This window comes from Elgaria multicarinata, chromosome 2, assembly GCF_023053635.1.
Source record: "Elgaria multicarinata webbii isolate HBS135686 ecotype San Diego chromosome 2, rElgMul1.1.pri, whole genome shotgun sequence".
NCBI classification, from domain to species: domain Eukaryota; kingdom Metazoa; phylum Chordata; class Lepidosauria; order Squamata; family Anguidae; genus Elgaria; species Elgaria multicarinata.
In genome coordinates, this window is record NC_086172.1 from 15,532,760 (window position 1) to 15,557,468 (window position 24,709).

The following is a 24,709-nucleotide window of genomic DNA, read 5'->3' on the forward strand; positions in this document are numbered from 1 at the left end:
ACCATGGCTTAGTGTGTTGTCTGAACAGGGCCATTGAGATGTGAAGGAGCTGTCAAACTAAATAAAGCCAAGAAGACTTTAAAGTAAAACCTTCAGAGAAATAAAATTCTGAGAACACAAGTGACACCATGACTAAGAGTGCACAGTCCTATGCATGTTTAGACAGAAATAAGTCCTACAACTCCCAGCATTCCGCAGGCAACATGGGTGTCTGGGAGATACTGAGAACTGTCAGGCTTCTTTCTGTCTACACGTGCACAGGACTGCTGTGAGACAGACAGGCCGAGAGCAAATCTCACCTCAGTTCTGAATTGCTAGAATGTAGCACTGCAAGTAGGGCCATGCCCCTCTGGACCACTACCCACCATGTAAAGTTCAGGGTTACTGCAAGGATTACTGAGAGAAGGAATGCAATGTGTTATTTATTATCAATCATTTTTCTCTGTTCAGTTTTTATTTAGTGACTCTTAATTGTAAATGGAGCACGGTAGACTTATAGCGCTGTAAGTTATTCCGCAGTATGGTTTGAACGTTTAAGTGTTGGGCTGCTCTCTAACTCTTTTTGCAAATGTTTCAGGAAATTGGGTCTAATGTTCTCTCTCCCTTCTCCTTGTCCCCTTTTCCTAGTCCCCACCGAAAGGTGCCACCATTCCCTATCGCCCAAAGCCCGCCTCCACCCCTGTCATTTTTGCAGGTGGTCAGGTAAGAGCCGACCCGCTTGCAGCCTCAACTGCCAACCTCAGCCTTTTACTGCAGCACCAGCCGCTGCCCGTTAGTGCACTCAGGTTTTCTCGCCTTTTCACTTGCATGGTGTCATCCCGTTCACATTGTGCCAAAGCAAATGGACTCAAAGCTCTTTGTTTGCAGAACTGATAAATGTTGGGTGTAGCTGCTTCCTCCATTGGTTAACAAGCATGAAAACTATTTATCACAGCTAAGGCTAACAGGCAGCAGCCTGGTTCAGAAAATGCCCCCCCCCTCGGCCCGCCAAATTCTCCCCAAGTACAACATTAAAGAAAAGAATACACCGGCCCACCCAAGCCCAGAGAGCACATTTGTCCTGCTATGCTTCCATTCCTGGCCATAATATCTGAATGGGTTTATGTGTGTGTAAAATCCAGCCACAAGACCGATAGCTCAGTTTTGATTGATTACGTACGTATAAGCCACTTTATAACAAAAGTTCTTAGGTAGAATCTGGGAATTGGCCATGCGATTTGGGTCTATACAAGCATGGGTGTCTGGTGGCTGTCGAGGTGGAACGAGCAAGTTGGGTGCCTGGGGAACGGGCATGTTCTTGCTGCCCATCCACAGGAGGAAAAAATCAGGGTAGGGGATCCTCTGAACGAGGCCACGTTCTCTGGACTGCAGAATGTGCTTTATATCACCTATATTGGCATTTAGAGCTTTTCAACACAAGGCTCTTGATCCACTGCATCTACTCTTGGTTTCATCGCAGAATTGAGTTCTGAGCTCTACTGAAAAAGTGTTTTCTTTCCTGCTTTTCTGCTAGGTCGCACTATGCTAGAGCAGAATAACACAATTACACAAGCATTTTCTTTTGCTTTCAGAAATAATACTCCATTTCCCCCAGTCTAAAAAAAAAGACCGGGGAAAGTGTTCTTAAAAAACAGAAGCAAACTGGAGGATCTTGGCATTGTCCAAAAAGCCCATAAACAAGTATCAGGAAAGAACCATGAGCGCACAATAAATGCCTCATATAGAAAAGTTCTTAATCACAGTGCTGCACCTCTTAGGTATGCAATTCAGTCGGATGCTGGTGGTGCTCTGAGAGCTTTATCTTATTCATTTCAGCACTAAGCAAATTACACAAAAGCATGCTAAGGAGTACAAAGCAGACATAACAAGATAGATAAAGCATAAATCAGATCTCAAAATATCTCTGAGGCTACAATCCTGTATCGATTTACCTGGGAGTAAGCCCCATTGAAGTGACTGGAACTAATCTCTGTGTAGAAATGAATAGGATTGCACTGTAAACGTTTACACTCTAAATAGTATTGAATAACCATTTTAGTTCAACAAAGGTATCTTTGTATTGACTACAGAAGAAGTTCACAGTGCACAGGGTTCTATTTGATTTTTTTAATTATTATTTTTGTATTACCCAGTCCTGACAATGTTTTAATTTCAATAATATTAAAATCTGAACTAATCTCAATTTCATTTGGAGAATGTAATGGTACATTAGCATCTAAGTGAAATTAAAAAAAAATCTCACAGTTTCAATTGTCAAACCTGGTACTCAGAACACAAGACAGAAAGCCATATATTTTCAAACAAATTATGTGTTGCATTCCATAATGCACAGGCACATCTAATGCGTGATACATAATGGTTGAAAAGTATCTGTATTTCACTTTCTGAATTACTGGGCCAATTAATGGAGTTAGTAACCAGTTCATAATTCCATCATTTTGGCATTTCTTCTTCAACAAGCAGCTACAAGGAGGACAGATTTGAACTTGCTTGGATTGCATTTGGCTGTAGTGATGGGAAAGAAGGATCCACTCAACAAAAACCATGCCTCTGTTATCCCTTCCACTGCTACTAGCAGCTTTGGGAGGAAATTAGTTGGGGAATCAGCACTGTGGCAAAGAGATATTCCACCCAGTCTGCTTTTTGAAGAAGAAAATTATGTTGAATATTCCAATCATGGAATTCCAATATAACATGCAATAGTTTGCTCTATAAAAAAACTGGGGCATTTTTTTAATATTAGTTAATTTTACAAATTCCTTTAAAAAATGAACACTGTTCAAATGGATTTGATGTCCTAGAAATCATATCAAATTCTATTAGCTAGCCACACCTAACTGACTGAGTCATCTCTTCAGTATTACACAGAAACCGATGTCTTAGGCCATAGCTAGACCTAAGGTTTATCCCTGGATCGTCCAGGGGTCAAACCTGTTCATCTAGGTGAGACACCGGGGATCCAGTGCTCAGGCAGGGGCGAACCCTGGATGATCCCAGGATAAACCTTAGGTCTAGCTGTGGCCTTAGAGAGCCAGTTATGGCTCGAGGAGAGCATCTGGGGCACCACAGGGAGCCGCGGATCACCTCCTCTGCGCATGTAGACAGAGCTACGAGCAGGGAGAAAGCGATCTGATTGTGGGTCTTCCCTCCCCCTTCCTGCACTCAGCCACCACAAAAGGCCTCTCTGACGAGAGAGGAAACAGGGGCGGGCTGTGCGGAGGGGAGGGGAGGCTGGGATAGGCAGAATCCTATGGCCTCTCCAGGCCCATCCTCAGCCACTGAAAGATATCTTTGCATAGACTTCGGAAGAAATTCCCAGTGCATAGGGTTCTATTTGAATTTTTTTGTATAACCCAGACCTGACAATGTTTTAATTTCAATATTATTAAAATCTGAACTAATCTCAATTTCATTTGGAGAACGTAATGGTACATTAGCATCTAATTGAAAAATCTCACCGTTTGAATTGTCAAAACTGGTACTCAGAACACAAGACACGAAACCATATAATATTTTGCCGCATGCAGCCACTGCAGAAGGCCTCTCTGACAAGGGAAAAAATGGGCCATGTTGTGGGGAGGGGAGGGGAGGGGAGGCAGAGGCTGGGATAGGCAGAACCCTATGGCCTCACCAGTCCCTTCCCCACCCACCAAAAGATAAATCAACTAGACAGGCCCAGAGGTCTGTCAAGATCCCCATGCCCCCCCCCCCCCAATTTAAGTGGAGGAACAGAGATGAAATCATCTCCTTGCAACCTGCCTGGCTATTGCCAGCAGGGCATAGGATCTCTACCTAGCTGGAGAGGATTCATAGAATCACAGAATAGCAGAGTTGGAAGGGGCCTACAAGGCCATCGAGCCCAACCCCCTGATCAATGCAGGATTGCACTCTTACACTTTTATTACATGGTCTCTGTTATTTACTGAACATCTAAAAGCTATTATTAATGTTGAATTTTTGGAGAACAAAAATGACATCATGGACATCATTATCACTCTGCACAAAATCTTTGATCCATGTAGCTGGTTAGGTGATTGAGTGGTTTATAAATATTTTAAATAAATAAATACTAAACCAATAAAGAGCTTTGAGTCCAGCCTTTGCTTCTCAAAAGGGAGAGTAAGACAGAAGGAACAATGATCAAGCCTAATAATAAAGTGTTCATGTCTTGAGCAGAAGTTATTTCAAGGAATGTGGTTTTCCCTTAATCTAAAGAAGCCCATGAAGTCCAAAAGGACACTGCTTTTTCAATCCTAGTATTCTTGGCTGTAGTACATCAGAGCTACAGAGAGGGGAAGGAGGAAGAAACCCCCTCCTCTCCCCACTCACTGCTGTGCTACCACTACTACCTCTGCATTCTAATAAGTAAAGGGAAAGGTGAAGAGGGTGCTTTGGGGGGGGGAAATGTTTGGGGTGATGGAGAGGGCTTGCAGGGATGGGAAGACTGGGAAGGCCAGAATCTTCCAGCTTGTAATTTGATCTGATGTGTCAGTGTATGTTGAATAGGTAGGAGAACTGGAAGAACTTGTAACAGTCAGGAACAATAACTTAAAGGCACAAGGGGAAGGCTGAAAGAACAGCTCCCAGGAAGTGACTCAGCATTGACAGCACAGAGGCAGAGCCGGAGGAAGGGACACAGCGAGTGAGGAGTTAGAAGCATGCTTGTTCTAATAAGGAACTTTATTTTTACATCACCTCAGCCTGTTTCTTAAGTGGTCGCAAACACCACTTGAAACATTAAAAGCTCACATCACCTTTGAGGCAAGCTTCTAAAAACCCTCTTATGTTCATTTCCAAGTCAGGCTCAAGCAAACTTCATCAGCACCATTAGCACATTTATTTATTTTAGTTATTTATTACATTTATATACCGCCCCATAGCTGAAGCTCTCTGGGGTTGGGCTATGGGGCGGTATATAAATGTAATAATTAGCACATATTCAATAAGGTCCTCTTTTGGACAATGCTCTTTAAATAGAAAGTACTACTACATCTCATGTTACCAAAGGAAAATGAATCTAGAATTTGGGGGGCACAAATAAAATTAGGGGCGGACTGTGTAAAAGAAGATAGACAGAAGATAGAAAAGAGTAAAAGAAAATAGAGGAAAGAAAAGATAAGATAGATAGATAGATGCCTCATTCAGGCATTCAAAGGTTATTAAAATCTTCCCTAACATTGGTCACTCTGGAAGGTGACTGTCTCCAGCAGGGAGGCTCCTGTCTCCATGGGGGCTCCACATGAGGCAGGATGCTGAAAAATCCATGTTCTCGCTCACACGGTGTGCCGCCACAGATACAGGACGCTCCCTGCTGCAGACATTTGCCCTCCATAAGTAAAGAGTGGCAATCCTGAGGGAGGAGACAGCCGGAGCTGGAGCGCCCCTTCATGCATTGTTGTTAACCCTTCTTCAAATGCCTGAATGGGGCTACAGCAGACAGAGTGTTAGGAAGTAAATATCTGGCAGAATTCTCCTCCCTAGTCTCAAGTGCTGCTCACTTCTCTTCAGCCTCCAGCTTGGTCCCTAATTTGAGGGTGTCCTGTACCTCAGCTGATCTGAGTTTTAAATGTGATTCTGCTTTTTCAAAGGGTTAGACATCTATTTTTCCTTTGCTGTTCTTACTCTCTCTTTACAGATGGTCCATTTTTTGTCCCATATATGTTACAATTGTCTTAAAATTACCTTAACTTATGAGAAATGTCTTCCAAAACACTGAGCTTCTTCGTTTGTAAAGTCTGTTGTTCTTTTCCATTATTGTCAAGAAAAAGAAAAGGGATGTTTTAGGGCAGTTGCAAACTTTTCATTTTGAATAAAACCAACCGTTAAGTAAAGAGAATGATATCCATGCTTCGACTAGGAGCCTGGCCCACTCATAAGAATCAGTGCTGTGTGTTTTGGATTTGTTTTACTGTCTAGTTTAAAGACATTGGGAATTCTTGGCTTTGTTCGAGCTCTCTTCTCCACAAAGAAGAATAGAATAATGTAAAATATCCGTATGTGGAAAATGTTCTGATATTGCATATTTGCCAACCAAACATGTGGATGTGAGACTGAAATTTTGCATTATCAATGCAGATGTTAAGGAGCGTTAGCAAAGCATTACAAAAATCCTCAACAGTAGAATTGTGTGATGCCTGAGTAGGGTCTTATAATAAGAATGGTATTCTGGCTGTGATAAATTGATGTAAACTTCATATCAGGTTCTTTGTTTTCATGCTGCACAAACATTTGTGTTTGAATGTGTTTCAGGAACTGAATATCTGAGGTTTTTGATAATAGCTCTTTGAATTACTGGGATGGAAAGTGTCCAGGCATAAACTCAAATGATGATCCTGGGAAATCAACCGTTTTTCCATCTTGCTTCCCCATCTTCATAATGGAAATGTTCAGAATAAGGCTAGTCTGATGAGGAAGAAATAATAATAACAATAATAATTCCATTAGTCACATCAGTCAACAGCATCACATAGTCTATTTATTTTTACAGAAAACCTTCAGAAACTGGGCCTAACAAAATTCATGCACACCAACATCCCGAAAGCAGTCATACGTAAAACAGGTTTAATAGTCAGGAAATTCCTGAATCAGTAAAGGGCAAAGCCCGTCATGACTGCCTAGAAAAACTGGCATGAACAAGAAAGGAGAGATAATAATAATAATAATAATAATAATAATAATAATAATAACAACAACAACAACAACAACAACAACAACAACAACAATAATAATAATAGACACTTCCTCTGGAGTCAGCTAACCTGCTTTCTGCACCCAGTATGGTCAAGAAACTATGGGGCACACACACCTGGCAAAGGCTATCAGGGCTGATGCATTACTTACTAGGTGGGCTGTCTGGTTCATCTGATGGCAACACTTTAATCTGCTGAGACAGGAACCTGTGAATCTGGTGGATGTTCAATAGATGGAAATTGTAGGCAGCCCCTCACTGTGTTCTCAACATAGGAACACAGCAAGAGACAGTCATCCACCAGGGACCGGGACCAAATGGGTACCTTAAAGACAGAGGGGAGGTAACAAAAAAATCAGGATTTCAGTTTTATCTATGTTCAGCTTGAGGCAGTGAGCAGACATCCATGAGGAAATCTCCAGCAGACAATTTCCCACAGATGCCCACTCTCTTACTCAAGCCAATCAAAGGACTGGTAAACTTGAGTTTCATTGGCATAGATTTCCAGAATCAGAAATGAGGGAGCCCACAGGAAGGGTATAGAAAGAGAAAAGGAGAAGTCCAAGGACAGACCCTTTGGGTACCCCAACAATGGGGGGGGGGGGAACATCTGAGACAATTCCAGAAAAGGAGACAGAAAAAGAGTGATTTGACAAGAAGGACATGAACCAGGAAAGAGCAGCGCCAGTAATGCCCAGGGAAGCCAACTGAGCCAGAAGTACCCTGTGGTCTGCTGAGAGATCTAGCAGAAGAAGGAGATGGTGGTCCTACTACCTCAGAAATTCCATTCATGCAGTAAACACAATGGGTAGCAGCAGATGCACAGGAAACGCTGTTACATTTTCTACTGATTCCAGTGCTAGTTTGGGTCTTAAGACTTGTAATTTAAGATCTTTGTTAATGTTACTTGATACAGACTACAACAGACCTGCACACTTAAAATCCACTAAGCAAGGGATGGGTATTGTGTAGGTCTCCAGAGGTGGTTGGACTGCAACTCGCAACATCCATCACCACTGGCCACGCTGGCCAGGGCAGTTGGGAATTCCCCACCCCTTCACTAAACCAAAAGTATGACAACCTGCCAGTGGGGAAGGTGCCCCATTTTGCTACCAGCTATGGGCTGCCAAACCAAGTGTGTGTGTGTGTGTGTGTGTGTGTTTGTGTGTGTGTCAAGCCCCTGACAGGCCACAATACGTGGCTGGTGAGCTGAATCCAGCTTGGTGGCTCAGAAGTTATGCAGACCAGTGATAGCTATAGCTCATTGCAGTGCTTGACCCACTGGCTATTCAGACCTGACATCTATCTATTTGAAGTGATTTTAGCTTTCGCAAATGTTCATTTTGGGTAGATTGGAGTCACTGCCATTGCATAGAAGCTTCACTACATATGATCCATATACTGGAAAAATAGAGAGTAAGCTCTTGTGCAAAAGGAGTGTGGAATTCTGGGTCAGGATGAATGGGCACAAGCATTCATCCTGACCTACACACAATCATTTCTACGCAGAATGAATACCTGTACAGTGCTCTTGACAGATATATGTATTTATTTATTATGTTTCTATACCACAAAATTGCCAAATCTATAATACTATATTATACAAAAACTGCAATATATTTAGGATATGCAGGGGTGTCCCTGGAAACTGATGACACAATATCCAGGTTCAAGGCCCTTCTTCCCAGAGGAAAGAGGGCAGGACAAGCTATGGGGGACTCAGGAGCTGGCTGAAAGTAAAGATGACAATTCACAGAAGCAGCTGTTCTGATAGCCTGCAGAGTCTTGGGGATTTAATGTTGGATGTATCTCTAAGGCCATGCCTAGATGGGGCGATATCCTGGGGATCACCCTGGGATCGTCCCTGTGTGTTCACATGACGCACAGGGGATCCCGGGAGCAGGGAGGGATGATTCCTCCCCTTTCCCTGGGATATCACCCTACCCAGGGCCAGGCAAAGCTGGTAATAGGCCTGGGTCAGATGAGAAATGTAGGCCTCATTTCAAACTGCTCATTAAGTATTTTTTAAATCAGTTCTAAATACATATGAACTAGAACGATTTATTAAAAAAGGTAATGGCAAGCACTTTTATTCAAGATGTATATAAGTAGGCCCCCTCAAAATTGTAGGCCCATGCCAACTGGCCCCACTGCCCCCCTTCTACCCAGCCCTGGCCCTACCCTTCCCTCCAGCTTTTTCCGCAATCCCGGGATAATCCCGAGACTGTGGAACATGTGGCCAGGCGTCGTGGGTTGTCCCGGGTCCTCGCGAGTAACTGTGAGGAGCCGGGCACGAGGCACAGAGCTCCTGAGGAAGGTGGGGTGGGGGAGTGGGAATTTTTAAAAAAACAAAATGGCGGGCGTGACATCCTCTTCCTCCTATGATGTCGCACGCCACATATAGACAGAGGAGGAGTTCCCGCGATAACCATATCACGAGATCCTCCCCCCTCTGTCACGCTAGACCCAGTAGGTCTAGCCATGGCCTAAGAGTAGGGATGAAATATTCACTGGACCAGTGTAATGTGGATAGTCACATAAAATAGCATCATTTGAGGCATGAAGTCTTAAGCCTGTTTGATGAATTACAAGTTATGCAGGCCTGAGACTAGAGTGGACCAGAGACAAACAACAGAATGAAATTTAACAGGGATAAATGCCAAGTTAAATGCCACCTTGGAAAAAGAAACCAACTGCACAGTTACAAGATGGGGGACACTTGGCTCAGCAATACTACAAGTGAGAAGGATATTGGAATTGTTGTAGATCACAAGCTGAATATGAGCCAACAGTGTGGTGTGGCTGCAAAAAACGCAAATGCTATTTTGGTATGCATTAATAGAAGTATAGCTTCCAAATTGCACGAAGTACTGGTTGCCTTCTATTCAGCACTGGTTAGGCTTCATCTTGAGTACTGTGTCTAGTTCTGGGCTCCACAATTCAATAAGGATGCAGACAAGCTTGAGAGGGTTCAGAGGAGGGCAACGAGGATGATCAGAGGTCTGGAAACAAAACCCTATGAGGAGAGACTGAAAGAACTGGGAAGAGAAGAGAAGATAAGATTGAGGGGAGACATGATAGCACTCTTCAAATACTTGAAAGGTTGTCGCACAGAGCAGGGCCAGGATCTGGTCTTGATCATCCCAGAGTGCAGGACATGGACTAATGGGCTCAAGATACAGGAAGCCAGATTCTGGCTGGACATCAGGAAAAACTTCCTGACTGTAAGAGCAGCACAACATGCAACCATTTACCTAGAGAGTTTGAGGCCTATCCCACACTAGAGGCCTTCAAGAGGCAGCTGGACAGCCATCTGCCAAGGATGCTTTAAGGTGGATTCCTGCACTGAACAGGGGGTTGGATTCAATGGCCTTATAGGCCCCTTCCAACTCTACTACTCTGTGAGTCTATGATTCTGAGATGGCAAAGATATAACCATATGATTTTTCTTATTATGCGGTAATCGTTAGAGTTATGCTGAGATGACACTGATATGTAAAAAGTCTGGTATTCTCGAAGTGCTGTCTCCTAGGGTTGGATGAGAAATTTGCTTAATCAAGTTTGTGTTTACATACTTACCCAATCTGTACCTCCTGGAACTGAACATGGAAATGGACACAATCTGTGGTTGGAATTCTGTCCATCTGCAAGCTTGCGATGCATTCTGTGAAAGAAAAATAAATGTGTTTGACAACATGCACACATTTGAAAAAATGTACAAAAACACTGCATAGATTAAAATGCATAAACACTCTTTAATCAGTGGGGGAATGCATCGATTAAGGCATCCATTAGAAAAAGTGTGCACAAAAACACATACAGATTTTTTCTGTAAAAGAAACTCAAACTCAGATGGAACTGATACAGAATGGATGTGGAGTCTAGAGAAATGAACTGTTTTATTAGATACTTACATTTTATAGTGTTATATAACACAATATACTTGATATGCATGTCTGACTCAATCTAAAATAATGGATTAGCCTAAAATGCTGGTGGCAGATAGATCAGTGGTGATTTTTACAATGGTGTAAGGGCACTACCATTAAAATCTTACACTGCTTGTTTTTGCTTTTCTTTTGCAGGCCTATACAATTCAGGGACAATATGCTATTCCACACCCAGATGTGAGTTTTATCTTCATTTTTTGTATGCTGTTTCTTTCTTATGTCACCTGCATGCTGCTGTCAAATATAACTAATATTAATATTAGACATTAATATTAATACAATTTTCTCAAAGTGTAGTATTGGTAATAGCTTTTAACCTATTAGCACTCAACTATATTTCTACTGAGGACTTGGCCTGTTGTCAAATTATTTGAATTATTCTGTGCTATCCCTTTGCTATGCGCACGCACACACACGCACAGGTGGGTGTGAGGGTGTGTATGCATTTTGTGCCTCAGGTACTGGCTGTAAAAAAAAGCTGTTTCCTCTACATAGTAATCAGATGCACCATCCTAATCCTAATAATCTATCCATATGCTTATTTTATGATATAGATATACCCCAAAATCCTTATACATTATATGCTTCTCTCAGAGTTTGTTTGCTGAGATGAATCTACAAATTGGTCTGTCATTGTACATAATCTCAATCGTAATGGAAAAGAAGCCTGAATGCCTGGTGATGCTGAAACCCTTCCTCGCAAACTTCTAAGAGAAAGTAATTTTAAACTGGTGATAGATATTAATGTTCTTACATCTGAATCATATGTGAAAATGAACATATGTAGTTATATATTTAGCAAAGGTTGTTGTTGTTGTTGTTTTTAAATGCAGCATTCTCTAAAAGGAAATATAACGCACATAATCTTGTAAGGCTCTCAGGAGTATATTTAGTACAAACTGTCTTCTCTTATGAGATCAAAGATTGAGAGAGGTAATAATTCTATGTTTGGATTCTACCACTCCAGGCTGCTGGTGGGAGTTCACTTTGAATTAATTAAAAACAAATTCTGTCCAGGGAAGCCATATTTTCTATGTGTAGGAATCTTTTCGTATGGATGAGCATTTAGTTGTACTCTGAAGTGATAGGGATGGGAGAGTAATTCATTTTAATGGAAATTTCCCTAATTTGGACTTCTCGAATCAATACATTATCCTTCGGTTTTTGCACTTCACTGAATTTTGCAATGCAGTTCTCCAATCACAAAATGCATACAAAAATATGTATATATGGGGGGAAAGAGCATTAAAAATACATGTATCAGTGAAAATACTGTACAGAAATGTAGTATTAAGGGGAAATTGCTGGCAAATAGCATTGTTATGAAGATCCACCCAGGGCCCACAAGAGCAGTGCACACCCCTGCATCCGGCCCTCATGGGCCCAGGCAGACCCGTCCAAGGCCTGAGTGCTCTAGAGCCTTTGAGAGCACTTGGATAGGGTCTGCCCTGACTTCCTGGTAGTGGTGGACCTTTTCCCCCTTCATAGAATCATAGAATAGTAGAGTTGGAAGGGGCCTACAAGGCCATCGAGTCCAACCCCCTGCTCAATGCAGGTCCAGCTGCCTCTTGAAGGCCTCTAGTGTGGGAGAGCCCACAACCTCCCTAGGTAACTGGTTCCATTGTTGTACTGCTCTAACAGTCAGGAAGTTTTTCCCGATGTCCAGCTGGAATCTGGCTTCCTGTAACTTGAGCCCGTTACTCCGCTGCTCTTGTGGGCCCACTGCATTAATGGCAGCCAGCCTTGGGGTAGTCATATCTTTCTCCTTTCCCACCCCCTGCTGATGGGGGCCTTAACAGGGCCTTTAACGCCCCCATCAGCAGCAAGGGGAGAACCACTGACATTAGAGTGAGGAGAGAAAACACACTATTTCCACAGCCTTGAGGAAATGGCATATTTCTTTTCCACACACACCCATCAACTAGGGCCTTAAAGTGGGGCCACACAAGTGGGCCCCGGCTGTGCTCGCCAAACCCTACTTGCAAAAATGTATGTATTAGGCAAAATTGCTACAAAGGTGTGACATAGAAATGTGCATGAAAATGTGTATGAATTGTCATGTAGACTTTAAAAACATACATAAACTGATGGAAAAACAGAATGGAATGAAATTAAGATTGGGGGGAAAGGAAAACTGAGAGAAATAGAAATTGACAGAGTTTCCATCTGTCTATACAATCTATACTCAGGTTTACCACCTGAAGAGGAAACTAGACTTTTGAAGTTTTGTATTGATTTGAGCAGGTGTGTTTGTAGCAGCATGAGGAGGATGAACAAAAGATCCTGGACATATTTATTCCTTGCATACTATCAGGGATGTGCACCTAGCATAGCACTGTCAAATTACAGGGACAGAAGTAGGGTGACCAACTGTCAGGATTTCCCCGGATTTGTCCTGGTTTTTGTTCTTTCCATGGTGTCAGGGGGGATTTTCTATAATTTTCAATAATGTCCAGGAATGACACACCTTCCTCTTTAAGGCTGCCATTAGCATGGCAGGAGGGAGTGACATGCTTTCTTGAGGCACATCATTCCCCCACCCAGAGCTCCAATTGAGGTCTTAAAGGGGAAAGTGGGTCATTCGTGGACATTATAGAAAAGGCCCCAATTGGAGTGGATGGTGGTGGTGCAGAATGAAATCCTTTTCCCTCCTCCACTCCAATCGGGTTCTTTAAGGTGGCGGGGGAATAACGTACTTTTTGCAGGACTCAGAAAGCTGCTTCCCCACACACACACTAGGTGTCCTCTTTTTTGGTTTCCCAAATATGGTCACCCTAGACAGAAGGTAACAAGGAACGTAAAACAAGGCCCTAGGTAAGATAGCTGTATGCCAGTCTGTCTTAAATATTATGAACAGTAACTCTCATCTTATGTAACAAAGCACATACCCAACCAGAAATGGTTTAGAAAAGAATAATAGAAACAATCAGGGGTCAGGAACACTTTCCAGGTGTAGGGTTGTCATGGGCACCCAACTAGGTCCACAAGTTGGGTCCTCTCCCCCATGCCCACCCCCTGGATTCAGGCCCACCTGCCCTCGTCTGGAGCCTCTATTGTGTGCAACAGTGGCATCTCTGGAAATTGTGTATTTCCAAAATTGCATGAATGGTCACCATAAAAACCCGATTTATGCAACATTAAAGGCATGAATGCTTCCTTCACACCTTTAATGCTGCATAAATTGGACCTCCACGAGTTGCCTTTTACGCAACTTTCGAAATACACGATTTCTGGAGCCATCATTACTGCGCACAATGGAGGGAGAAGAGAAAGTGGGGAACGACAACAAGTGAGTAGGGAGGGGGGAATTTTATTTGAATTGCAGTTCATTAAGAATTTACCAAATTCATACTCCCTGGATCAATAGGTGGACTGGAATGCTATAATCCTTTGCTATTTTGTAAACCGCCCAGAGAGCTTTGGCTATTGGGTGGTACAGAAATGCAATAAATAAATAAATAAATAAATACTGAGTTTGCAGAATTTTGCAATGCAGTACCCTTAGGGGAAAAAAGTGTATTTAGGGGACTGGTGTACACAAAATAAGTATATTAAGAGGGGGGAATGAAGAGGGACAGTATTATATTAAGGAGAACAAAAATGTGTCCAGAAAGGCATGCATTAAGTGAAATGCACCCAAAATGCAGAAGAATATTCATGTGGATGGGTTTTTAAAGCTACAAACTGATGCTGAAACTGGTTGGAAAGATAGAAAAATTAGAAATAGACAGAAGCCCAAAATGGACAGTTTCTTCCATCCCTCCAAGTGAGTAGTGAGAATGAAGTACAGGGCATTCAGGTGGCAGTGCCGATAATAATAATAATAATAATAATAATAATAATAATAATAATAATAATTTATTACCCACCTCTCCCTCTGGATCGAGGTGGGGTACAACATAAATACAAACACAATAAAATACATATAACTAATTAAAACATTTAAAACAAATACATTATTAAAAGCAGCAAATTATTAAAAGGCATCTTAAAATTCAACTGGGTAGGCCTGCCGGAAGAGATCAGTCTTTATGGCTTTCTTAAATGCCAGAAGACATGCAAACACAGTAATGCTATAGGACCTCAAGAAAGGAAGAACAGGACTTTGAAGATAGACTTGGAGGAGGCGAAAAATTAACATAGTTTATAATGGGAGGTTCTAACTTTCAACTGTAGGGGCCAACCCGGCAGTCAGTAGATAAAACCATGAAGATTCGTGAGGAGTTGTAGGGTGCAATGTAAATGCTATTCTGCTGGCAGAAAGGAGGCCCGCTACCTGGATGGCACTTAAACCCCAGAAGAACCTCTACCCCAGTACACTGGTGAAGAAGTCCACTGGTGCAGATGTATTGCAAATGGTAGGGGAGTAGAGAAAAGAGAAAGTGGAATAAACCCATCCCCAACCTCCCAACCTAGTTGAAGCAAGCCAGAAACTTTAGATGTGACCGTTGCTCCACCACAGAATCTTCTCCCACACGTGTAATAGGATTGCTTAACCCAGAAGCTAATCAGAGTTCCCAGCAATCTTCAGGCATTCTGGATTTTGTGGGGCCATATCAGGAGTATCTGGGTATTTCTGCCCCCATTGCAGTGCTGCGTAGAAATCATAGCATGCAACTGGGCTCAAGTTTCCTGCAAAGTTTCAGAAGGATATGTGCAATAGTTTATGTGGAAGGAGAGCCCTAAAATTGGGGTGGGTTGATGATTGGCTTCCCCTTCTCTCCTTCCCATTATTGTTGTTATTATTATTATTATTATTATTATTATTATTATTATTATTATCATCATTATCATCATCATCATCATCATCATCAATTTGTATGAAAATGGCACACATCATAGATGTGTCTTCTGGAAAGAAATCTGCAAAGTTTCATAAGGATAATTACAGAGGCTGGGGAGTTATGATGATTGAAAACAAGTTTAAGGCTTCCCCCCCCCCCATAGGAAAGCCTGGTAATGTCGGAAGAAGGTTGGCCTCTGGTCTCCTTGTCCTCCCTCAAAGCACAGTGATTGGAGAAGCCCCTAGTAAATCATGGCTTATGCTTAGAAGTGGACCATTATTCTACCCCACTCCCCGCCCCATCAGCATTTCGAGAAAGAAAAGCAAAAGACACTATTTCTGGAGATGGAATGCCTGCCTTTCGCAAGCCACATCACAAATGAAGCCTCATGCAGGGTCCAGCTTCAGTTCTAGTCAATTCGGAGGGAAGTCCACTTTGCTTTGTGAAGCACGTGAAGCTGTCTGAAGGAGCACAATATGGCTCAGGCTGTGGGTGAATCTGATGCGCATCCCTAGCGAATACCATTCAGAGTATGTACTCTGGTTTGGGAAGGGTTCTTGGAGGGCCAGCCAGAGTATCAATTGTCCACCCGCCCTGCTCCCAAGCCTTAGACACAAGACATTGACTTGAGAATGCCCCCCCTAAAGCCATGTTACTGCACAATGCACACTCTTCACGGCAACCTCTTCCTTATTATTATCACTTGATGCCTCATCTAAGCTTAGCTCAGTACCTGGCTCTAAAAAATAATTATGGTATACAAAGGAAAGCGGCTTTAGGGACCTAAGAAGAATTTCTCTGCTGGATCATCCCATCTAGTCCAGTATCAGCCTGTTTCCCACAGTAGTCAATGTGTTTTGTGAAGAAAGGCTTTCTTGTTTTCTCATTTTCTGCCCTCAATTGGCTCCTTTGCCCATCAAATTCACGGGGTGACCCAAGTTTAAGACAAAAGATTCAAAACAAGACACAAGAAGGGTAATCACTCAGGCCACAGCTAGACCTAAGGTTTATCCTGGGATCATCCAGGGTTCGCCCCTGCCTGAGCACTGGATCCCCTGTGTGTCACCTAGATGAACAGGTTTGACCCCTGGATGATCCAGGGATAAACCTTAGGTCTAGCTATGGCCTCAGGCTCCTTTGGCAAAAGACAATCACAATCCACTTAAACACTCAAGGTTCTATAGAGAATCAGACAGAGAGAACTCTCTGGGCAGTATTGAGTAGGCCCTGCCAGCTGCAGTCCGCACGCGGCTCCTACTGTTTGCACCTGCAATGTAGTGCTTGGGGTGGGGGGTAAGCCCTGAAACAAGTCAAAATGAATCCTGCACCTCCTCCATTCTCCCTCCTTCCTTTTCAGATTGCAATTCTACATACATGTAAGCTGCATTGAACACTATGGACTTACTTCTGAGTAAACATGCATAGGCTTCTACTGTCAGTGGTACTTAGCCATAGATGTGCACAGGTTTGAACTTCCAGGCTGCAATTCATTAGCAATCCTACATGTTTAAGATGGGAGAGGTGTATCTGAATGCTGTCGGTGTTCCCAAGAGATGAGTGTGGTGGAGGAGACGAAAAGGAGACGGGGATGACAAGATGAGAGAGATGTGTGTGTAAGGGCAGCAAATTTTGGTTAAGATGGGGAGAAGCTAGATGGGGGTGGCAATGAAGAGTGGGGAGTGACAGTAGAGACAGGCTGGTTGGGAAAGGCTGGCCCATCCCTGGTGAGCACATAAGAGCAGCAGCCAGGGGAATAAAGGTGGGTGGAAGGGGCCACATGGAAGGAACATCTGGGCTAGGCAAGGCTCATGTGGGAATCCTTGGCTTTGAGAGGGCCATTTTTCTGCCATTCAGAGTCCTTAAACAGGCACTGCAGTTGAGATACAGGGAGGGGAAATCGGGAGGATGCACCAGTCCATCAGCACACAGAAAGATCATACCAGTCAGGGGCACCACCAAGTTTTGTGTGCTTTCATTCAGGTGTGAGAGGTGGGGAGATGGTGAGGATTCCTCCTCTGCTGCCAGCTTCAATGAAATGGAGCAGTGCCTGGGCTGCTATGATGGAAGCCCATCATAGGTATTCCTCCTGTTTAGCTGCCTGAGCCAAAGGTTTCACTCAGAATGGCTAATTTCCCCCTGAAACCATTCCTCACACACACACATATCCGAAACTGCACAGGACCTTTATCCTTTACTGGGTGGGTGCTCTCTCTATGAGAATACCCCCACCCCAAGTTCATCCCATTAGAGCAAATCTATTTATAAATCTACATAGCAGCTCTATTTTTATAAACTGGAGATGCACAACTGTTCATCAGCAAAGTAAAGGATAAAAGGTCCTGCACGGTTTCAGGTGGGTGGGTGCGTGTGGGTGTATGGAGGGTGGGAATGGTTTGAGGGGGGATTTTTTTTAAAAAAAATAATCCTAAAAGTCAAGGGATGGAGTGATCTGCTTCAAACGTGACATACCTAAAGCCCTCCTTAAGAGCTACCATGCTGCCCAGTTTTATCTCTTTAGCTTTAAAAATGACAGAGATGTAAGCATTTTGTTAATTGCCATAGGCTATAATGAAGTGATTATCCGAAAACGGGACAGAGCTCCGAATGACCTTCACTCTGCACTGCAGGTATCTGATGGTTTTAAAAACATCCCCTACCCACACTGAAAGTTCAGAGCTCTATTGGAGCACCATCAGACCCTCCGGGTTTTTGGTGTGCACACCCCTAGCATTCATTTATGAGAAGGCCATAGTAAAATGATACATTTTAAAGGCCTTCTTAATAACCTGTAAGGATGGTGCATGGCAGAGTGCTGGGCAGGATCTACACTATTCATTACACCGTTGTTTAAGTGCATTGTTGCGTCCTCCCTTGCTACGTTACAAAATGCAACTTGAGCCCAGTCAATCGAAATACCTTTTCTTCTATCGTTTTACCCGGGCACACTCTTCTTTAGAACGTTCTTCATTAGCTCTGAAGTAAACCTCCTTCTTCCGGTGACTCTGAGCTAGACCTGCCGGGATAAGCCGGCAGGGAGGCGGGGCGATGCGTAGGGACGAGGGAAGCCCTGCAGCGTCTTAAAGGGGCCACGTGAGCCCCAAAAGATAAGCGGTTTTTTTAAAAAATTAAGCCTCTGTCCCCTCTTTCACCGCCCTCCCTCCCTCTCCCCCTCCCCCTCGTCGCGTTGTGCCAGCTCTCCCTCCCCTAGAAAAGCCCTCACGTCCTAATCAGGAAGCAAAGACCATGGTCACGAGACATGACTTTGAAAGATGGCATTGAATACAACGAAAGGTTAGGGCACATTGTTAGTTTTAAAACGATTTTAACAGAAAGTGGAACGGTTTTAAAAGTCAGAAGAAACGTAACAATAACAGCATCACGTGACTGCTGACGTCATCTCTGCCAACTTGTTACGTTTCATCTAGACAAGTGTAGACGGGCTGCTGGTGGGAGTTCGTTCCACAGGTGTGTCCCATGTGGACACCCACCTAATTTCTGTCACTGGTGGGCAGATGAGAAGGGCTCTCTTCCTGGTCTTAAAGTGCGGGCAGCCTGATATGGGTGAAGGCAGTCCATCAAGTAGTTTGATCTCAAACCATTTAGGACTTTAAAGCAGGACTTTGAGTTTGGTTTGGAAACCCAGGTAGCCAGTGCAGCTGGCGCAACAAAGGTGTTACATGGTCAGATCGCCTCGCCCCCATCGATACTCGGGCGGCCGCAGTCTGCACCAGCTGAAGTTTCCAAACTGTCTTCAAAGGCTGCCCTATCTTGCCCCTCCCAGGTCAGCCTGTTGCACAAGGAAAAGGGCTGTGGTGGCAGCAGCTTGGGTTTCTTCCCAATGTTGTCATTTTAAATGATGGCAAATTTTTCTTTGCTAAATTTGATTAACGGCTGCAGCTGTTGTGGCTGCATGGACAGTGCGCAAACTGGAGCAGCAAAGGGCGCGGTCTTTTTGGCACTCTGGTGCCCTCATTGGCTAAGCCCTCCAAAAGCATCGTCTGACCTGGGAGTAAGTCCCATTGAACTGAATGGGACATAACTTTTTTTGGCTCATTGTTTCTAAAGTTGTGACAGTGGTTTTAAATGTATGCACAGTTTGCATGTTTTTGTGGTTTTTAATTTTATGTATATTGTTTTTAAAATGTTTTATCTTATGTGAACCGCCCAGAGAGCTTTGGCTATGGGGCAGTATACAAATGCAATAAATAAATAATGGTCAGATTAATCACTGAGCTACAGGGACTGCAGGCCCTGCCACCATCTCAACAGGCTCACTAGCTAGCCCCGATCCCCAGTTTTCAAATACACAAGAGCAAGTTTCTACTTCCTGTAAAACCTAAGAAATGAGACAAAACAACCAGCAGAATTCTGTTGTTAGGAATGAGCCTGCTGCAAGGGGACGCTTGTGTTTGCATTTGAGCTCTCTACCGTCTTTGGCTTCCAGGAATGCCTGGAAGATGATTTTCACTAAAATATGCAGTACAAATTTTCTTTGCATTATTGTTATACGTACAATAGCTTTCTGTGTGTATCCATAAACCTTCTATATGAGTTCATTATCGGGGGCAGAGTAAAAGCTCCACTATGGACAACTAGCCCCAGGGCCCTTCATGGCCCTGATCCAGCCCTGGTTACTCTCAAGTAGATGTGCATTATACTGTAAACCTTACAGCCACACTTTGTATATGTTGACAAAAAATATTTTCAAGTTAAATATAACGGTCTTTAAATCTCTAGGAACATAAAATTCCAGTTTGCCCCATTGTAATAATGAACAAATTTACCTCTAAACATTGAAATGCATTAATACCAAAAATATTACAACTGAACTACTAGCACTAGACATAAGAGAGTTATAAAGCTGTGCAAGGAGGTGGTGTCATAAATTCTAAAGCTGTAGAATGAAGTGATGTCATAGAATCATAGAATCATAGAATAGCAGAGTTGGAAGGGGCCTACAAGGCCATCGAGTCCAACCCCCTGCTCAATGCAGGAATCCACCCTAAAGCATCCCTGACAGATGGTTGTCCAGCTGCCTCTTGAATGCCTCTAGTGTGGGAGAGCCCACAACCTCCCGAGGTAGCTGATTCCATTGTCGCACTGCTCTAACAGTCAGGAAGTTTTTCCTGATGTCCAGCCGGAATCTGGCTTCCTTTAACTTGAGCCCGTTATTCCGTGTCCTGCACTCTGGGAGGATCGAGAAGAGATCCTGGCCCTCCTCTGTGTGACAACCTTTTAAGTATTTGAAGACTGCTATCATGTCTCCCCTCAATCTTCTCTTCTCCAGGCTAAACATGCCCAGTTCTTTCAGTCTCTCTTCATAGGGCTTTGTTTCTAGACCTCTGATCATCCTGGTTGCCCTCCTCTGAACACGCTCCAGCTTGTCTGCGTCCTTCTTGAATTGTGGAGCCCAGAACTGGACGCAATACTCTAGATGAGGCCTAACCAGAGCCGAATAGAGAGGAACCAGTACCTCACGTGATTTGGAAGCTATACTTCTATTAATGCAGCCCAAAATAGCATTTGCCTTTCTTGCAGCCATATCGCACTGTTGGCTCATATTCAGCTTGTGATCTACAACAATTCCAAGAACTTTCTCGTTTGTAGTATTGCTGAGCCAAGTGTCCCCCATCTTGTAACTGTGCATTTGGTTTCTATTCCCTAAATGTAGAACTTGGCATTTATCCCTATTAAATTTCATTCTGTTGTTTTCAGCCCAGCACTCCAGCCTATCAAGATCACTTTGAAGTTTGTTTCTGTCTTCCAGGGTATTAGCTATCCCACCCAATTTTGTGTCATCTGCAAATTTGATAAGCGTTCCCTGCACCTCCTCGTCCAAATCATTAATAAAAATGTTGAAGAGCACTGAGCCCAGGACTGAGCCCTGCGGCACCCCACTCGTTGCCTCTCCCCAGTTTGAGAAGGTTCCATTGATAAGTACTCTTTGAGTCCGATTCTGTAGCCAACTGTGGATCCACCTAATAGTTGTTCCATCTAGCCCACTTTTAGCTAGTTTGTTAATCAGAATGTCATGTGGTACTTTGTCAAAAGTTTTGCTGTAGTCAAGATATATGACGTCCACAGCATTCCCACAGTCCACAAGGGAGGTTATCCTATCAAAAAATGAGATCAAATTAGTCTGACAGGATTTGTTCCTGACAAATCCATGTTGGCTTCTAGTAATCACTGCATTGATTTCAAGGTGTTTACAGATTGACTTCTTTATAATCTGCTCCAGAATTTTCCCAGGGATGAATGTCAGACTGACTGGTCTGTAGTTCCCAGGTTCCTCCTTTTTGCCCTTTTTGAAGATAGGGACAACGTTAGCCCTCCTCCAGTCATCCGGCACCTCACCCGTCTTCCATGATTTTGCAAAGATAATAGACAAAAGTTCTGAGAGTTCTTCCGCTAGCTCCTTCATTACTCTTGGATGCAGTTCATCGGGCCCTGGAGATTTGAACTCATTCAAGGAAATTAGGTGTTCTTTGACCATTTCTTTATCAATCTCAAACTGCAATCCTGCCCCCTCAACTTCTGCTTCACTTTTTCCAGGGGGGTCATAGACCCGCTTTTGGGAGAAGACCGAGGCAAAGTAGGAATTGAGCACTTCAGCCTTTTCTTTGTCATCTGTTATCAATTTGCCATCCTCATTAAGCAGTTGTACCACCATTTCTTTCCTCTGTCTTTTACTACTCACGTATCTGAAGAAAGCCTTTTTATTGCTTTTAGCATCCCTCGCTAATCTCAGCTCATTCACAGCTTTAGCCTTCCTGACGCCATTTCGGCACTTCTGCGCCACTTGTCTGTACTCTTCTTTTGTAGCCTGGCCTTCCTTCCACTTCCTATATGTATCCCTTTTTGTTTTCAGTTCATCAATAAGCTTTTTGTGGAGCCACATTGGTTTCCTCTGTTGTCTTCTATCTTTTCTCCTTGTTGGAATTGTTTGTAACTGTGCCTTTAAAATTTCATTTTTTAGATACTCCCACCCATCCTGCACTCCTTTTCTCTTTAGGCTCCCTTGCCACGGGACCTTACTTATTATAGTTCTGAGTTTATTAAAATCAGCTTTCCTAAAATCCAGAGTACGTGTATGGCTACGCTTGACTTTTGTCTCCTTCATAATCAAGAATTCAAGTATGACGTGGTCACTTTCCCCCAGATTTCCCATAACTGCCACTTTATCCACTAAGTCATCCCTATTGGTCAATAACAAGTCAAGGATTGCCGATCCTCTAGTTCCTTCCACCACTTTCTGTAGGAGAAAGTTATCACCCATACATGTCAGGAATGGAGAATGGAGAATGAATTGCGTCATTGAACTTCTCTACATGAGCTATCAATTGCATACTCATGATTATCCACTCACGGAAGTTTGCAGGTCCTTTAAATGACATCATCAACCTCCAGAACATCTCCCACCCCTTCCCCCGGTAATCTCGCTTTTAAAAAGATCAGAGATAATGCACTATTTAAAATTATCGCAAGATATTGCAGTATATCCCCACTGCGTAAAATCGGTGTTGCACAGCCACTAGATGGTGCTATTTCATTGAATTTTGTGGAGCGGGGAAGTTTCAATTACAAATCACGTGGTCGCCGCTGTTCACCGTCTAAAGGAACCGTAGTAAATGCAGAAAGATCCCAGAAGATGAAAGCCTGGTAATGTCCCCTCCCCCACATCATCATTACTTTGTTTATTGTGGAATGCAAAGAACATCAAGACTGACCAATAGGAAAAAATGATTTTTGAAGTTAATACTTTTACGGCATCATTATCTCACAGGGGTGGTTCAAATCTTCCAAAACATTTAACGCTGAGTTTCTGTGGGTCTGGTCTGGTCTGGTCTGGTCTGACGATGGTGGCAGGTGTTGCTCCTGGCTGTGAATAGCATAAATTCGAACAATTAAAAATGGGCCAATGTGTTCATGTGAATTGCCATCAGAAAGCACAACCTGAGTTTGTGGTTGCACTGAATAAAGTGCTACTTTCTCGAAGCAGAGTTTTTTGACTCAGGGTGTTTCCAAGTGGAGGGCTCCTAGCACTGCCAAGGAGAAGGCACCGTGTACCTATTCCGTCTTTTCATTATGAATGAATTGCGTATGATAAGAAAAAAGGCAGAAGTGGTTACTTAGGGTGACCATATGAAAAGGAGGACAGAGCTCCCGTATCTTTAACAGTTGCATAGAAAAGGGAATTTCAGCAGATGTCATTTGTATATATGGAGAACCTGGTGAAATTCCCTCTTCATCACAACACTTAAATCACAACTCTATACTTGAGTGACCAGATTTAAAAGAGGGCAGGGCACCTGCAGCTTTAACTGTTGTGATGAAGAGGGAATTTCACCAGGTTCCCATATATACAAATGACACCTGCTGAAATTCCCATTTCAGTACAACTGTTAAAGGTACAGGAGCCCTGTCCTCCTTTTCATATGGTCACCCTAGGTTACTAATTGAAGGTAACAACACCTGGACATAACATGCTATGAAATGAGGCATACCACAACGGTGCAATGAAAGTCTTGTTTTGAAGCCGTCTTAGAATCCTGGGGCAATTGGTTTTGACTGCAGTTTATTCCGTCACAGGTTTGTATGTGTTTCCAGGTAGCCTCTGAGGAAATACACGCTCGGACGTATTTCTTGACATTTCCTGAGTGTTGGAGCTCAAAGATATGTCTGTTAGAAATATGAGTGTCTTTGGACGTAATCTTGGCATTGAACTCCGCCTTTGTATACCACAGCTAGAATCCATCTGCTTCTACCATGTTCCTGTTATGCCATGTAGCTTTCAACTAATTTGCTTTTAATATTTTTTAGAAATATTTTGGATTTACTAATGGAAAACAAGGGATGGCCCTAATTTGTTCCAATATTATTTCAATTCCACTGAATAAAAATCTTTATTAGATTTAGAATAATGTGTAGGCTAGTTGAGGATTTCCAAGCAGTTGATTACATTTTGCATTTAACAACTCTGATGATGATGATGATGATGATGATGATGATGATGATGATAATGATGATAAAAAATTAACTCTTCACATCAGAAAAAAGAAATTGAAGTGATCTGGAAATGATGGCCATGGGTACATAAAACATTTGTACCATTCCTGAAAGGAATGGAGGGAACTTTCAAAGGAAACTATTTCCATAGCTTTAAAGCAATACCAACTTAAGTTTTTGACGTTTTGATAGCAAACAGGGTACTTTTCATTTTAGGAAAGCCTCATTATTACATCCCTATAGGTTCTTTTTGTGTATGTTCACCCATCGTCTTCTGCTTT

The 24,709-nt window shown here is 43.0% G+C and overlaps 1 protein-coding gene across 13 annotated transcripts in view; it reads left to right on the forward strand.

Annotated features, from left to right (window-relative positions):
* The window catches only part of PCBP3 (poly(rC) binding protein 3), a 64,058-nt gene that overhangs the window by 14,820 nt on the left and 24,529 nt on the right, over nt 1-24,709 (forward strand). For 8 of the 13 annotated variants that reach the window (XM_063118555.1, XM_063118548.1, XM_063118550.1 and 5 more), the window contains 2 exons: nt 628-702; nt 10,774-10,815. In XM_063118555.1, coding sequence (XP_062974625.1) covers nt 628-702; nt 10,774-10,815 — 117 coding nt within the window. Of the gene's footprint in view, nt 1-627; nt 772-10,773; nt 10,816-24,709 lie in introns of all 13 variants that reach the window. The other 5 variants (XM_063118544.1, XM_063118546.1, XM_063118545.1 and 2 more) reach the window with 2 other exon arrangements.